Source organism: Delphinapterus leucas, chromosome 4 (assembly GCF_059928025.1).
Source record: "Delphinapterus leucas isolate spDelLeu-1000000601 "Yukka" chromosome 4, BTC_Dleu_Yukka2, whole genome shotgun sequence".
In the NCBI taxonomy this organism is placed as follows: Eukaryota; Metazoa; Chordata; class Mammalia; order Artiodactyla; family Monodontidae; genus Delphinapterus; species Delphinapterus leucas.
The window spans coordinates 98,281,593-98,299,471 of record NC_143132.1 but is presented as its reverse complement, the minus strand read 5'-3'; the positions used below and the strand labels follow the sequence as shown (position 1 = coordinate 98,299,471).

The window sequence follows — 17,879 nt, the reverse complement described above, 5'->3', positions numbered from 1 at the left end:
TTCCCCTGAACAGTAAATCCTACAGGAATCAGATGCTGAATTGAAATTGTATTTTTATCGAAAATACAAGAATCTATTCAGAAGAGGGTAAGATTGCTATCTCTATGTGATACCACCAAATCCAGTGAAATACCACAAGATTTATGCACAGTCATACATCTCTAAGATTTAAATGAGATTGCCAAATATTCTTCCAATTTATCCATGGTAGAAAAAATAGTTTGGCTAATATGTAAAAGTATATTTTATATATATATATAATATATGTAAAATATCTAAAAAGTACTTTAGAATGATGCCTGCCATGAAGTAAGCATCATATAATTATTATCTAATATTACTATTATTGTTTATTTTTAAGTCCTAGTATTTATCTTTTGTTAATCAACCTTTTTATATACTCTTCTCTAAGTAGAATTTTTTTAAACTTGGTTCTAATGAAATTACCCTCTTCATTGTATATTCTTACTTTTCAGTCTTACTGATACAGCTTAGGTATAAAAAGATCTTTCTATTGATAAAATAAAAATGAAATCTCTAATACTTGGAATGCAGATGTACCTGGCTGTAGTATCTTTCCACTCTTACCTTTGTAGTCTTAGGTTTTTCATTTGTGATCAGGGTACTAGAAATCAAAGGATAAGTGTTCTCTATTTTGTAACCAGAAACCATCCTGCTATTTTGAAGTGACTGTCTACTAATAAAGCACTTCAGTTTCATGTCTGTTAAAGAAAACCAGTGCATAAGCCATCTGATTTTATTTTTTATCATGAGTGCTTTTATTAGGTTTTTCTTCAAAGAATTTGATTAATTCTTACACATTTTTATAAATCTCCTTATGTGTAATATATATTTGTTCATTTCTAACACTTGCTCCACACCGTCCCTGCTTAGTCTCCGATGCTTCTGCCCTCCGCATACCTCTTTAATTTATTCAGATAGAAAATTGCAAATACAAGATTACATCAAATGCCTTTACAAAAACAGCCATGACTTTTGGTTTTAAAAAAGTAGCATTGTGGCTTTTTATTTTTAAAATCAGTGGGTGAAATGTAAAATCTTCCTGTAGTTTGTTTGTTTTTAAATAAGCCATTGTGGGAATTATAGTGATTAAGGGTGGGAGGACTTCGCAGTCAGAAAGATCTCAGTTCATATCTTTATTCTGCCACCTACTAGCTGTGTGATTAGGGAAGTTGTTTAGCTTTACTGAACTTCGGTTTGTTCTTCTGTGGAATAGAGGTAACAATACCTGTCTCATAGGATTGTGTGAGATTATCACAGGGATGATTAAATGAGATACTAGATATAAAAGGATTTGCATAGTGCCTGGGACATAGTAAACACTCAGTATATGGGAGATGATAATGATTATTTATATTAATATTAGTCTATATAAAGAGGAAAGAGAGAGTATATGGATAATAGCTATTTTTTAACAGTTTGATAAGGAACAAAGACAAGGAATGGATAAGTGGAAATTGTTTACATCTTGTCTTCAACTTTAAACAAACACTCTCGTGGACACCTAGATTTTATTTCACTTCACCCTACGTATGTGGTCTTATGCCAGATACTACAAATATTAAAATGAAAAAAACACTAGATCTGACAAATTTACAGTTAAAGTAGCAGAGATTAGTATACCTATTTAATCAAATTACTCCACCACTACTAAAATGCAAATATTCAACACCTTAACATCAATAATACTGTGAATGTTACACATAACTGCAATATGGTAAGTACTATTAACATATCTGCCCTGTACTGCATGCCTCCTACGAGCCAGCATCATCCTAAGATGTTTAGAAAACTTATTTAATCCCTTCAACAATACTGTGAAGTAGGCATTATTATTGCCATTTTCCATATGCCAAAACCAAGGTTCAGAAATTAGAGAACTTGCCCAAATTCAATGTAGCTAAAATATCATTGTCACCTAAACAGCGTAAAAAGTGTGAAACAAACCAAGCTGCTTTTAAGAAGTAAAAAGAACCCTTACTGAAATCTTCCTTCACTTTCTTATTTTAGGTAGATCAGGATATATATACTACTACCTGGATCCATATCCCAACTCCGCCACTTACTAGCTGTATGAACTTGGTCAAGTTATTCCATCTCTCTGCTGCTCAGTTTCTTCAAATATTAACTGAGGATAATAATACCTACCTCAAAGAGCTGTAGTGATATTTAAATTAATCTGTTTTTGTTATATTAATCTGTTTTATATTGTTGGAACAGTTCCTATTATATAGTCAGCTACATATGTGACCAATAAACAAACAAATAAATAACAAAGCACACAGAGAAAACACTTTAAGAATTCATTCAAGTCACTGAATATATTCTCCAATGTATTTCCCTACTCGTCCCCCTTTTCTACTTTCACAGTCAATATCTGCTTTTTGTGGAAAACAAAATAACCTGTTAGGTGCAAGTTAAAGTGTAAGAGAAAAATAGTACTTATTTTTAAATAGTACTTAAATAGTATCTATTTTAAAATAGATAAAATTTAGTACTTAGTCTAACATGTTTGTTATACTTTTACTCATCTGTTGGTTTTCCCCTGATTATTCCTCTTGGTGTCTGAGTCTTGTTTATAGCAATCATTCTCTTTTCATTCTTCTTAAAAGCAGACATCAGAAATGATGCTAAAGTAATGTTTAGTGACTATTACAGACTTAGCTTTTTTAAGGACACAGCCCATTGCCTAAAAACTTATATTTATGATCTGTATTGATTAGGAGGCAACATCTTTTAAAAAAGGAAATATTTAGTTCTAACCAGTTTTTCACTTTTTATAAAAAAGTAATAAAAGCCTTTGCTTTTAAAAACTTCACTTGTTAATACAGCCATGCTCGGTCCATATCTTTCACTGGAAAGGTGCGTGATACAATTCATTGGTTTGATACAATCTCATTGGGAGAGATTCCATATTAAGACCAATCTGGCTTCCTACTTAACAATTTAATACTATTCTGTTACGTTATTCTTTTCGATGCTCCCTTTTTTACAATAACAGTCAAATACTACTTATAGTTAAAATCCAGTTTTAGTATAATTTACCCTCTATAAAACAGACTTTTAAAAATCAACATATCTAACATTTTATTCCTGTCCCAGGTAGCAGGATGCTGTAACTAAATACTTTTTAAAGGCTGTAACTAAATACTTTTAAAATGCTGTAACTGAATACTTTTTCCCCTCTGTGTTCTCCAGGTTCACAGTGGAACAGGAAATTGATTTAAAACATGTTCTGAAGGCTCTTGGAATAACTGAAGTTTTCATCAAAAATGCAAATTTGACAGCCTTGTCTGGTAGGAAATAAACACCAATTTTAAAAAAATGTTATTCCATAAAGTTTTTTTAAAATGATGGTGGTGAAACCTCTATTTATTAAGGAGTTCTGAGGTAAAATATAGTAATCAGTTGCCAGATAAATATAAGAAATATATTTAACTTCTACAAGCAAAACTATACATACAGTCACAGCATTGTTTGTATTATTCTGCTCCATGTCTACCTTTGATAGCAGATTATATTCTCCAGAAGACCTGTCTTATGCATCTTTGAATTCCCCATCACATCTGACAGAATGCCTTGTAGAGCAGATAATCAATAAATGTGTTGATTGAATATCTCAATATGTCCGGATATAATAAATCATATGGGAAAGAAAGAAGGAAGAGAGGATAAATGAGTGCCTGCTGTGAGAACTAGATGCTTTTAAAAAGAACACCTGTGAGATGATGTAAATATTATCTTAAGTCTTCAATAAAAAAACAGTGGTTTTGAAGAAGTAGCTTCAAAAGGTACTTGACATATTGGGTGTTGAGTAATTTATTTAAAATATCCCAAGGGAAAACAACCAGTTAAATTATTTGATTCAGATGCCCTAATTTGGTCAGGATAAAAATCTTAACATATTAGGAACATTAAAGTACTTAGAAATGTAAAATCCTTTTGGAAATATTTTTAAAGCAGCTAATCCCAAGACACGTTTTGAATTAAGGTACCTGTGAGTGTAAGATTTAGTTAGCTTAGCTAATGATAATTTTCATCATTTCTATAGAACATGGGAAATAAAACAGTATGTTTTCTGATGAGATAAAGACAGATTGATATCAAGATAAAACAAGAGTTCAGAGCCCTAGGAGCTTGGATGTGAGCCATGAAGGTAGAATAAGTGGAGATTAAAGGGTAATGGGTACATTGTACTTGAGGCAGAACTATATATATATTTGTGGTTCAAGCACAGGATAATTTAAAATTCTTATACTCCTTTCCTTAGGAATTCAAATAATGCTATATTGGCCAAATTCCAACTAAATAATTATATTTTGCTTTCTTACCATGGCTCTATTTTCAGTTTGATTAGAGATTCCTCAGTGTGTCACCCAAACATTTAGGCAGTTATCTCACACACATAGAATATTTACTGCTTTTCAGTCCTGAAGGAGTATCACTGCAGTGGCAAATCAATTATTGTGGTCAGTGTAGGTCAAAGTTTTTGACATATCTGGAAGGTTTATAAGGTAATATTTAATTGCTTTTACTATGTACAGAGAGAGTAGAGCATAAATGTACATATGAGTGCAGATTTGAAATCACACTAGGCTCTTTCAGAGTTCATAGAGTCTATAGCAGAAAGTCTTTGCTCTTTGATCAAACCTCCATCAGAACTGAATCCTTCTCAGCATCTTGCTCACAGCTGCATTCCCAGTACCTGGTCATCCTCAAACATTACCCAGTTCAGGTCTTCAGGATAACTGATCTAAAACCAGCTTCTCAAGTTTTCAGTGGGAATTCTTTGATTCTTAAATTTCTAGTTTTGCCACAGTCTTAGAAGTCCCGGCATGCCAGCTACCTCAACCGATACAGTCTTCATTCTCTTTCTCTCTCTCTCTTTCACTCACACACGCACATATACACAAATATATACATTACTTTATGAATCATTCATTCAAGAACTTTCTAGTGACACAGCTATAAAATTTTCCTCTCTGCTTCCTCTAAATTCAATAGCCTTTATTCCCTGCATCATTTTGGGGCACCATATGCTCTGCCTTACATGATTGGTGTCCTGTTCACATATATACTTCTTTGCCTCCCCAAATTACATGAAAACCTTGATGATTAAAGTGTTTATGACACTCAGTAACCCCACAAGTACCCAGGAAAATTATTAGCATGTATTTGGTTATTACTTTCTACTTTAGTGAGAATTTTCATGGTGTTTAGGATATACAGATTAATTCTATTCACTGCCATGTCTATTCCTTTCATTTAACAACTCTTTGTGAGGCGGATAGTGTGCGCAAAGTACTAGGTCATAAAAATGAAGAAATAATTAAGATATCCTACCTGTTCTGAAGAAGCACATAGACTCGTGGGGAGAAAGACATAAACAGCTGGATTTAATAAAAGGAAGAGTGATAGAAATGTATTATTGCAGTAGTGGTTCTTAACCAGGACAATATTGCCCTTCAGGGAACATTTGACAATAGCTGGAGACCTTTTTGGTTGTCACAATTAGGGAGAGCTACTGCCATCTACTGGGTGGAGGCCAGGGATGCTTCTACATCCCTGTGATCTATCTACACTGCACAAGACAGCTTCCATGACAAAGAATTATCCAGCCCAAAATTTCTAGAGCAATGAGTTGAGAAACCCTGTACTAGAGAAAGCATTACGGAAGCAGAAAGGAAAAAAATCAAAGGGGAGAATGGGAGGGAGCATATTGGGTCAAAAGATGGAGGAAGAGACTATATGTATTTTTCTTCTTTCTATTTTCATATTGAGGTAAAATTGGTAGCTAACATTACATAAGTTTCAGGTGTACAACACAATTTGCTATTTGTATGCACTACAAAGTGATCACCACTGTTAAGTCTAGTTACCGTCTGTCACTGTACAATTGACCTACTTCACCAATTTTGCCCACCCCCTTCCTCTGGTAACCTTCTCCTCTGGTAACCACCAATCTATTCTCTGTATCTCCATTTTAATGGGTCTTTTTCTGGGGTTTTGTCTTGTTCTTTCATTTGGAATACACTCCTCTGTTCCCTCATTCTGCTTGACTCTCTGTGTTTGTTTCTATGAATTAAGCAAAACAGGTGCCTCTCCCAGTCTTGATGAAGTGACCACGTGTAGGAGATGAACCTTATTGTTCAACCTTTCCCCAGCTCTTGGTTGACTCCTGAACCCTTGTGATTGTCTAAGTAGCCTGGTTAATACTTGATAAATCCCAGTTGTGGACAGTGTGTGAAGACCCAGCAGTGTTCCAATAAGAGGGATCTCAGTCAGCACCTGGTTTTAGGCTGATTAGAAGCCAGCTCTTCAGGCAGCAGCTTTTAAAGTATGCAAATCCATGCAGCCCTGTGGGTCCACAATTATAAGCCCTGCTGACTTCCAGACCAGATCTGAACATGTTCCTGCGTGACAGTTTGCAAAAATCCGGGTTTCACATGAATGAATAAACTCTGGGGAGGTACCAGTAAGTTGTGGCGAGGCCAAGGGAGGGCTGAAGGATGGTATCTCCCTGCCTACGTTCCCTGCGAGCTCCTCTGTAGCCCCTAGAGGTGTAACAAACCTGTAGCCTGTCCCTCAGGTTGCAGCTCCAAGACAAGGAAATGGACCTTTTTCACAGGAAGACTGGGGATGGTTTTAGTCTGCTGTCTGTGCAGTGCCCTGGGGGGTGATAGCCTGCACAGAACTGTTTCTCTGATTGTCACAGTCCTTTGGGGCCCAGAAATGCAAGCCCCTCTGGCCACCAGGGCCAGACAATCAAGGGGCGCCCCCTGTGTGGACTGTGCTCACCCCCAGCAGGGAAGAGCATTGGGGGAAGGGCACACCCTTGCCTCTAGCGAGGGAGAGCAAGAGCGCTGGGAATGGGGCACACCCAAGGCTATAGCAAGGCTATGCTTGTGTGTGCCCACATGCACTAGCAAGGTATAGGGAGAGTGCAAAAACGGTGCTCACCCATGCCTCTGTCCCCAAAGAAAGTCCCAACTTGTCCCTGCCCCTCCAGCAGATGCTTTAAGATTAGCAAATGAACCTCCTTCACATATAGTCCAGGCACTTCTCTAACTGCTGCCTTTGTACTGGGTCCTGGGATGGGTGAGACAGTGTGCAAGTCCTTTCAAAGGAGTATCTCAGGTCTCTACACCGCCCTGGGTGCCCTGGACATAAGCCCCTTAGGTTTCCAAAGCCAGATGTTTTGAGGACCTCGTGTCAGTGCAGGTCCCTAGGGTTGGGGTGCCCAACGTGGGGCACAAATACCTTGCTCCTCAGGGTGTAGCTCTGGACCTATGAGATCCCTCCCTGTTGGAGGTCTCTGCACAGAGGCATGGAGTTTTTGGTGGGACTGACCCTCTGCATCTCCTACCATGAGGCCCTTTTATCCTTTGTTGTGCCTCCAGTTGGTCAGCTAATTACTAGTTCTTTTTCAACACTCGTTCCATATGTAGCTTTAGATTTGGTGTGTCTGTGGGAGGAGGTGAGCTCAGGATCTTTGTACACCACCATCTTAGATCACCCCCCTCATAAGTATGTATTTAAGCTTCTAAATGCGTAGAAAATTTTTGAACAACATCTTAGAAAATGATAGAAGTGGTTGCCTCAAGAATACTGGACAGAGGCTCTTAGATGAGAGAAGGGGGTTCGTTTCATAGACCACTGTGTACTGTTTGGAAATTTACCTTGTGTATGTATTACTTCTTTAATTAAAAGCCTTATGTAAAAACTGGGGAAATCTTTTAAAAATAACATTATTAGTAGAATTTGAAAACTCGAATGTACCCAGAAACCAATTCAGTACTATTGGGACACTACTACATTCTAAAATCATGTAATGAGATTTTTATCTTTCTTTAAAAATAGTTAATGTGATTTAGCAGTGGACCAAAAATACCCTACATGACATTCTCTTGCTTCTGGAAAAACTGAATGACTTGAGAGTCTTTTGCTAAGACCTCTTGAATCCATGCTTTCATTTTCTGTTCCATGGCGTCTACTTTCATTTCAGACTCTCATTACTGCTGCCCTAAACGGTTTAGCCTCCTAAACGGTTTCCAATCTCTCTACCATCTAATCTGTCTTATCTACCACTGCCAAGATTAATCACCTTAAAACTCACTCTCTGATCATTCCAGCTCCTGTTCAGAGCCTCCCTTCGGTCTGCTGTGCACCGTGCACCGCTCGGCCGGGCATTCAGACCTCAGCTCCGTCCAGCCTCATCTCTGGCTGATTCCTTCCACACAGCGTGTGCTCCAGCCAAACTGAACATTCGCTCTGCACCTCACATCCCCCCAGCCCTCATCTTTATGAAATTTCTCCCACCTGAAATACCTTTTGAACTGAGCCTCAGGTCAAATATCTCCAACTTTATTAAGCCACCATGGTTACACCAACGAGAAGTAATCACTCCTTTTTAAATACTACAATATTCTATTATTTTTCTTATGCCACATACCACATTTAATTTCATATTATCATTATTTATGCATTGGATATCTCCCACCAGAATTTAAACTTCCACATAATTGATCCTTATGTGTGCTTAAGAAGCACCCAGCACTGTGCTTTCTGCTTCGTACTCCCTGAATGAAGGAACAAATAAGATGAGATGCTCTGTATTTATTGTGTTTATTTTTTCACCTCACTTTGATGTCCATTGCTTTTGACGCTAAATTCCATGAACATAAAACATAGTAAAGACTCATGCGATAAACATGGAATCTAGAGAGTGCTGAGAATCATTTTCTTCTCAGGCTCTATTTAAAATGCTCATCTAGTTGCAGCGAAGATCCTGTTATAGAGTAGGGCTATTTTTGTAAGGGAAATGAAGGACCATCAGCATTTGGATTAATAGATAATCCTCTTGGAAGGTGTAAGGGGAAAGAGAAAGACAGTACTAAATCCTTCAGCACGAAGTATGAGCTTTAATAAAGGAGCCAATGAAATAAAGGAATTAAGAAGACACAGCAAAAGCCATATTCAGGTCAGACTCAAGCGCTTAGATTTATGCTGGACTGACTCTTACATCCTGCCCTTGTTTGTTCTCTTTCTCCTTCTACCTGTAAGTCAGAGAGCTGTCTTTCTCTTCCAGCACCATAATTCCAGTTCTACCCCACTTTCTTGCTTGGACTGTTGCAACAGCTGACACAGTTGATCTTCTTGCCCCCAGCTGATTGCTCATCCAATTCACGCTTTACAACTGCTGCCACTGATATCTTCTAAAATCAAAGCCGTCATGTCCTGTTACTTCTGGCCAAAGCCCGGGCTCTCTAGCATCATGGTCCAAGCTCTTAAAATCAAGCACATCCCTCACCACTCCCTTCCTCCTTCTAGCCCCAGCTTCAGTTGGACCTTCAGGTCCTCACCGCTGCTTCTCTCACTTTGCAGATATAATTCTCTGTTTGGAATGCCCTTGTCCCCTTCTCTGACTTTCACTCTTCCACTTATTCTTCAAGAACCAGTCCAAATGTCAGCATCCCTGAGAAGCTAAAGTACAGAGACAGAGACATTTTTGGTATCCTAGGGTTCTGTTATGGAACTCCGTTCATTCTGTTATTTTAAGCATGTCCTTGGTGATGCAGAAATCCATTAAAATTGGCTGATTAGGAACAGTGCCACAAAGGAAGTAGTGGCACACTCTTGCATGATGGCCATCTGGCCAGCGTTATGTCAATCACAGGTACTTAGAGCCTTTGGTGCCCTGCACGATACCTCACATGAGCAGGGTACTTGATAAATATTTGCTCAGTGACTGAATGAATGCCTTAGTATTTGGCCTTGCTTTTTTCAGAAGAGCTTAAATTACTGCCCAGCTCTTCTCTGGGGAACCTAGGGTTTGCTGGCACTGTTTCCATCTTATCCATTGTAAAAAGCCTTGCTCCACGCTGCCTGGAGAAAAGTAGGACCGGTTATTTGGCAGCAATGTCTGCTGTGGCCAGAAGAAGAAGACTGCTTGGGACCAGTGTGTGGGTTTTTTTTTTTTTTTTGGTAGTTCTGTTTGCCATTGATTTATTTATTTCCATTTTTAGAGAATAGTTAACTTTTCTCTAACAAATAAGACAAACTCACCAGTGTAAATCTCTTTAACTCCCCTCATATTATGATTCCTTGAATACCTGAGTGCGTTCTTGGTGGCTGGAAGTGTGCAAGGAACTGGGGATAGGGAGAGGAGATAAATAGGACAGGAGGGTCCAGGCCCTCAGGGAATAAGTGCATGGCAGGAAAGATGGCCTTGATTGACATATAATTACACAAGAATGAGCAATACTGGAGACCAAACATAGAAGCAATGAACTTGCCTGTATTCCTGTATGATCTGATCTCCTTCTAAGATGTGGCAGCAGACACATTCTTACTTAAACTACTTTCAGCTTATATTTTATTTTAATGTGACAGCTTGAAGTTTGTGCCTAGAGAAAAAAAGTTTCATTTTCTTTTGTTCCCTCAGTGTTCATGATGTGAGTTCTTACTTGTTACATTTTCTCCTACTTGTACATCCAAAGGGGTGGTGTTTTGCTGAAGGTTAAGTGTTGTGAAGTCTTGTTTACAACTGGAGACATTTGCCGTCCTTGGTGTGGCAGTTAGTCACCCCCAGGAGTTGGAACATTGGATTCAATCTTTATTTTGCTGTCTTTGAAATATATATGATGACAGTGGTCTGTTAGATCCCATTCCCTTTGCTCTTCTACTCAATTAGATTTTTAAGTTTTCTAGTGTGTGTGTGGTCTTTGTATTCTTTCTCTCTCTGGGGCTGTTTTCCATCCATTTTCCTAGACCATCTACTTTGGATTAGTGTCACATGTTTTATTTATTACAAGAATAAACTTTATAGCCATAATTGTGAACAGAATTGTGGTCGTGGTGCCCACAGAGTGACAGCACCCAAAGTCTTACAATATGAAATAACTAACACCTTTCATTCAACAGTTACTAAATGTTGGGTTAACTACTGGAAAATTACACATTACCAGCAAACTCCCTCTACTTAGGTTAGTTCATTCATTAAGCTCCCTAAATGCCAGAAGCCAGGGGTACTAAGGGGAAGGACACAATCCTTGCCTGAAGGAAGTGGACAGTCCAGGAAGAGAGAGATAGCAATGTGAATGTGATATATTATGAAGGCTTAAATAGAATTAGATCCTGGGTTCAGTGGGAAAGAGTGGTCAGTTCTACTTTAGTGGGGGGTGGGTGGGAATCGGGAGAGAGCAGAAAAGTCCTGGGAGGGTTTGAAGCTGAGCCTTAAAAGTAGATTAGGTGTCTCACTGTACAAGGGTTCAGTGAGTTTCTGGGGAAGCAAAGACACAGAAGTGATAAAGTGTGCTATGATCAGGCCATTGCCATTCAAATAATCTGGAGCACAGTGTGTAGAGTGAAGAAGGCTATTTGGAAGAGGCAGAGGCAACCTCACGGAGGCCCTCATATTACATACTGAGCAGGTGTGCAGTGTGTTATATACTGAGGGGGAGATGGGAGGTAGAGCTAGCAGGAGAGGTGATAAAGGGTTTTAAGTAGGGGAGTAGTATGAATTGGTTTGTATTTGATGATCATCCCAGAGGAAGCTTTAATGTGAACGGGAGGCAGTTAGAGTAGTTTTAACTGCTGTGTCATTGATACACTGACATCCCCAGAAACTCATTTTAAAAAGTTGTTTGTATGTGTTGCTGGGTTTAATTTTCTGATTTCGAAGAACTTTTACCTCCATATTAATAGGTGAGTTTGGTCTATGATTTTCTTTTCTTAGACAGTCCTTTTTAAATTTTAATAGCAAGTAAGATGACCCAGAGGTGACTTAGATTGATTTTATTCTCTTTCTAGAGTCTGGAATAGTTTTATCTCAGAAAATTCTGTTGCTAGAAGGTTTGGTTAAAGTTCCCTAGAAAACCATGTAGGCGTGGAGTCTTTAATTTTGAGGATAGGGGAAGATTCTGTCTACTGATTCAACTACTTTAATGGTTACTGGGCTATTCATTCTATTTTTTTCCTTGATTCAACTTTATAATTTATATATTTTTATAAAGTTGTAGTTGATGGCAAATCTTCTATTTCAAAGTTATCTGCATAAAGAAGCATAAGAAACTTGTGGGGAGAGTTGGAAATATTCTTTATCTTATTTGTAGAGGTGGGGTCATAGATATATACATCTATCAAAATTTACCAAATTGTGTATTATAGATACAATGTGTAGTAAATAAAGTATACCCTTTAAAGTTAACATTATCTGCAGAAAATTATATAGTATTTTTTGTGATTTTTAAAAGTTCTCTTCTGTTATCTTTAGGTATGTTCTGCTTTTTTGTCTTAATATTGTTTACTTGGGTAATTTCTCTTTCTTCTTTGTGAATCTCATTATAGGTTTGTCCATTTCATTATCTTTTAAATAACTAGCTCTCTGGGAAGAACCCTCGGCATTCTTGCTTTCTTGATCTTTCTGCCATGATGTCTTGCAGCATCCCTCCCCTCAAAACCGTTCTGTGGAGGTAAATGAGAGCACATGAGAGGTTTGGGGTCTAGAGGAGGGTATACCTGGGGCAGACGCCAGGGTTGAAGGGAGGAGATTCCTTCTTTGAAGGTGCTTGGTACAGTCAGCAAATCAGGCTCAGGGGATACTGGAGGCAGTTTCCTTTGTGCAAATTAATGTGTCTGAAATATCATTCGGTGTTACTGAAAACTCCCCTCAAATTTCTTTTTCTTTTAATAAATTTATTTATTTTTGGCTGCATTGGGTCTTTGTTGCTGCACGCGGGCTTCTCATTGCGGTGGCTTCTCTTGTTGCGGAGCATGGGCTCTAGCCGTGCGGGCTTCAGTAGTTGTGGCACGCGGGCTCAGGAGTTGTGGTTCACGGGCTTAGTTGCTCTGTGGCATGTAGGATCTTCCTGGACCAGGGATTGAATCCGTGTCTCCTGAGTTGGCAGGCGGATTCTTAACCACTGCACCACCAGGGAAGTTCCTCCCCTCAAATTGCTGAACAGGGCTTACCTGGCAATGTGGACACTCCTTATCCTTTAGGAACTGGGTGCTGTCACTTTCGCATTTAGGGCCATTGATGCATGACTCTACCTTAACTGGCAGACGGATGAAAATGGGCAGCAGAATCTGAAAATAATATAGCATCTGTTAACTACTAAATAGTTACGTTTTACTGTCTTGGAATTCAGTGTTTGTTTTGCCTACTAAATTAGTTTGACTAGTTACTTAATGCAATTGATATTTTTTCTTTTCATTTGCTGAAAAAACCTAGTCATCTGGATTTGAGAAAGCTAATTATACTTAATTGTTTGATGTAAAACTTTATTGCTTTTAATTTTTCTTCTGGTTATCAAATGCATTCTAGAAGAAAATATCATAGTATGTGAGATGGACAATTTCATAATGCAGTGCTTCTATCTTAATGCTGAATATGAGCTGAGGAAGGAGTATCCCTATTAAAATATAACCAGAGATGCCACCAGTTTGTCTTGGGGCTTATTCAAAATAAGCAGGTGCTTTGCAACAGGTGTACCAAAAATGTTGTTGAACATCGTTTTCTATCGGTATCAGATAATCATGTGTCTTTGAAAGTATTACTAAGTAGTTTAGTGGGAAGTCAATTGTGCTTTTACTAAATAGGGCTGGGCATGAGCAACAAAGTTATTTATCTTAAATTTGAAGTAGACCTCCTGGGATTAGAAAAAAAGAAAAACGGTACAAACTTGAGTAATCCTTTATCTTGCTTCTTGTGCTATTTTCCTTTTTATATATTTGAAGTATCTTCTGTTTGTTTTGTTTTAATCTTGGGGAAAAGTGGGAAACCCAAGACTGAAGGCTATTGTACTGTATGCTTTGCTAGGGCTGCCGTAACAAGGCACCACAGACTGAGTGGCTTAAATAACAGACATTTATTTTGTCACAGTTCTGGAGGCTGGAAGTCCAAGATTAAGCTGTCTTCAGGGTGGATTTCTTATGAGACCTCTCTTCTTGGCTTATAGATTGCCATTTTCTCCCTATGTCTTCCCATGTTGTATTAGTCAGGGTTTTACAGATAAACAGAACCAACAGGATGAATGGATATACATATATATATATGGAGAGAGGTTGCATTTGCGTGTCTATATATATGTAGAGAGAGAGAGAGAGAGAGAGAGAGAGAGAGCGATTAAGAGATTTATTTTAAGGAATTGGCTTGCACAATTGTGTAGACTTTGGAAATATAAAGTCTGCAGGGTAGGTCAGCAGGCCAGAGACACAGGGAGAAGTCTGAAGGCTGGCAAAATTCCTTCTCGCTCAGAGGAAGCTAGTCTTTGTTCTATTAAAATCTTCATCTGATTGGATGAAGCCCACCCACATGATGAGAGTAATCTGCTTTACTCAAAGTCCACCAACTTTAATGTTAATCTCATCCAGAAAACATCTTTGCAGAAACATCCAGAATAATGTTTGACCAATTATCTGGGCACTGTGGCCAAGCCAAGCTGACACGTAAAATTAACCATCATGCATGGTCTTCCCTCTGTACCTGTCTGTGTCTAAGTTTCCTCTTCTTGTAAAGAAACCAGTCATACTGGATTAGGGCCCACCCGAATGACTCATTTAAATTTAAGACTATCTCCAAATGCAGTCACATTCTGAAATCTTGGGGGTGAGCGCTTCCACATATGAATTTTAGAGAACAAATTCAGCCTATAACAGCCATTAATTTAATAGTAAGCATAACTAGAAAGACAATTCAAAGGGAAAAACAGTCCTCCTAATATTAAAAGTGTGTTATTTCCTCTGACTTTAGGATAAAGCATGTTTTTGAATCCTCAGATAAACCAATTAATTGGAATGGGAAATAACTTTTTAATATATTCCTGTTTCTACAACCTAGAAGTCAATTTTGTTTTCCTTTGCCAAGGATATTTCTATTATCACAGTAATTAGAGATTAGATTTTAAAAAACTTTTTATTCTGGTTATATGTGAATTTCTGTTTTCATTTTATATTTTGAAATTTCAAGTAAGGGAGAAACATGTAAGAAGTTTTATCTTGAGTTATGAATTTGAGGTTGCTATTAAAAACAGAGCCACGTTTCTGCTTTTCCTGGCAATATAAGAAATAAACGATGGGAAAATTACCAATAAAAATGAAGGAGAAAATCAACAAGAGAATATAAAATAAGGACAAAACAGAAAATACATCTTCAATGGTTCTTTCAAATCATAAATGTAATCTAACAACATTATCTCTTATGTTTTATATCAGTATCTTATATCACTTACATTTCTCAAATCTGTTTAACTAAAGAAAAAGTGCTTCCCTTTCTCTGATACCGAAAAAATGCTTCTGTTATCTCTTTTTTTGCAGATAACAAAGAGATTTTCCTTTCTAAAGCAATTCACAAGTCCTTCATAGAGGTTAATGAAGACGGCTCAGAAGCTGCTGCTGCTTCAGGTGCCAAATTATTGTTTTCCAAAATCTTCTCACTTTTTTGAGATTTGTATTTTTAAAGCAATCTTGGGTGGGGAATGGGGATCATTTAGAACAAAGCCAAAAAAACTGACCCTGCTCTAACTTAGAAGTCAAGCTAATGATGAACCTGCTAGAATTTTCCAAATAGGATATGAAGCATGCACTCATTTCAGTGCCCCATACAGAGTAACCCCCATCTCTAATGAGAGGCAGGAGAAGATTGTCAGCTCTGCAGAATAGATTTTCCTGCTGTGCTGCCTGTTTAAATATTTTAAATATTTCCCTGCTGCCCAGTTAATCATTTTTCTTTCTACTTAATTATTTTTGGAAGTTAGTTCTTAATTTTGTCAGTGAAGAGCTTTGAGTTTTTAAAAAGCACATGCACAAACAAGAGTGCATGATAGCATGCAGTGCATAATTTTAAGTTAATAATAATAATTTTAAATAAAAAAAGTTTTTAAATTTACCTAAATTACGTGTCCAAAGCAAAATGGTAAATGTCCTTGGTTAATTTGAATGTTCTGACTTCCTTAGTTAAGCAAGAAGGATTTTTCTTTTTTTTTTCATTCGTTTCTTTGGATTTGTTTCAATATCATGTTCAACAGCCATCATGAAATTTTGGTAGGATTTTTCCCTTCTCTCCGGTAAAATGTAACATATCATATTTGCACAAATTCTTTTTAACTTCTGCATACATTTGTCCATTAAAAGGATCTCATCAGTTAAAATGGTGTTTTCGGGAGGAAATAGAAACAGTAGTCTCAGGCATCGAGAAAGCTTAAAATCTTACATAATTTAATCTTGGCCTTTTCCTGACAACAAATCACCCTGCAGAAAGTATAAAATGATTATCCCACAATAAGGATCTCAAGGGAATTCAATTTCCCAGCTGTAGGAAACACCACTGCATCTCTCCCTGCTGTATTTTCTCTTTAATCACTGCTGTTCTGGTCACTTGCTAGAAGCCTGGTGACTTGCTATGTAAAAATCCCCATTTCATGTAAAAGAAATAATGATTTGAGAATATAAAGAAACGGATTTTTGCTTGTTTGTGGTGGTTTTTTTCCCCCTTTCCTTGACTCAAAGGTCATTTTAGTAAAGCTGTATTTATCTGAGAATAAAAATTTGTAACATGCAAAATAAATTGTTCTATAGGGAGGGAACTCTGTGTGTATGTGTATTTGATTTTTTTTAAGATCAGGTAGAAATGTTAACACATTTACAATTTTTCTCTAAGTCTTTAAAATCTTGTTTCGTGTAAATCATTACCTTTGCATTAAATATAGATAGTTTGGAGAAATTACTCATTAGTCCCCGCACATCCACAGACATGTAATTACTTTCTCTCTGCGTTACAGGAATGATTGCAATTAGCAGGATGGCTGTGCTGTATCCTCAAGTTATTGTTGACCATCCATTTTTCTTTCTTATTAGGAACAGGAGAACAGGTAAGTCTGTTATGAGAACAGAACTTTAATAAGCCAAAAAGAAATCATTTTTTTAATTGAAAACATTTTCCGCATTACTTATCAGATGTGTTCAAATGATTTTTTAAATGAAAATAATTTACTTACATTTTTATCTTTAGAATTTATGAGTATCCAAGGACACAATACTTATCACTGAATCTTTTACTGCTTGTATATTCAGAAAACTTGTAGTTTATTCATAAATCTGAGGTTATTGGAGACCAGTATTCTTGCTTTCATTTATAGTGTACAATTACAACATTGCTAATTGTAAGCAAGAAGGAAAATAAATATCTTTTGTTCAACTCCTCTTTTGTTTATTCCCAACCCAATGCAGGTACAATCCTATTCATGGGACGAGTCATGCATCCTGAAACCATGAACACCAGTGGGCATGATTTTGAGGAACTTTAAATCATTTTATTTAAATAATAAGGAAAATAGTAACTAAGCACATTATGTTTGCAACTGGTATATATTTGAGACTTGTGTTTTACAATATATCTTAAGATAATACTTAAAATAGCTCCCGATAAAAGCAATGTATGTAAATTATAAGCCAACTTGTCAAGGAATGTTATCCGTATTATTGAGGTAATGATCCTCTCATGTCATTGTGTTTGTTGTGCTAGAATTTAAAATAAAAGTGCATAGTGAACATGTGAGCAGCTCTGTTTTTCATTTTAGAAGTTGTAGTATAAAGATACCTCTAGGTGAAATTTGGAAACAATGATGTTTCTGGACATCTTAAGTCTTTTATAATCATGCAGAAACAAAGCACCAAAGTAAATTAGCATCATACACTTATACATAACAAGCAACAACAAGTGAGGTGAAGACAGGTACTCTGCAAAAATTCTAACTGCTGTTTCTCTGAAGACAGTGTATAGTGTAATATAAAAACCTGCACACTGAACATCTTCTGTGTGGCTCCATCACAAAACTTGTTAGAAAAAAATAGGGCTA

At 37.2% G+C, this 17,879-nt stretch overlaps 1 protein-coding gene across 1 annotated transcript in view; it reads left to right on the top strand.

Annotated features, from left to right (window-relative positions):
* The window catches only part of SERPINI1 (serpin family I member 1), a 67,243-nt gene extending 49,665 nt beyond the window's left edge, over nt 1-17,578 (top strand). The window contains exons 6-9 of the mRNA XM_022572938.3: nt 3,220-3,317; nt 15,340-15,426; nt 16,803-16,892; nt 17,251-17,578. Coding sequence (XP_022428646.1) covers nt 3,220-3,317; nt 15,340-15,426; nt 16,803-16,892; nt 17,251-17,327 — 352 coding nt within the window. The 3' untranslated portion in view covers nt 17,328-17,578. The remainder of the gene's footprint in view (nt 1-3,219; nt 3,318-15,339; nt 15,427-16,802; nt 16,893-17,250) is intronic.
* The last annotated feature ends 301 nt before the right edge of the window (nt 17,579-17,879 follow it).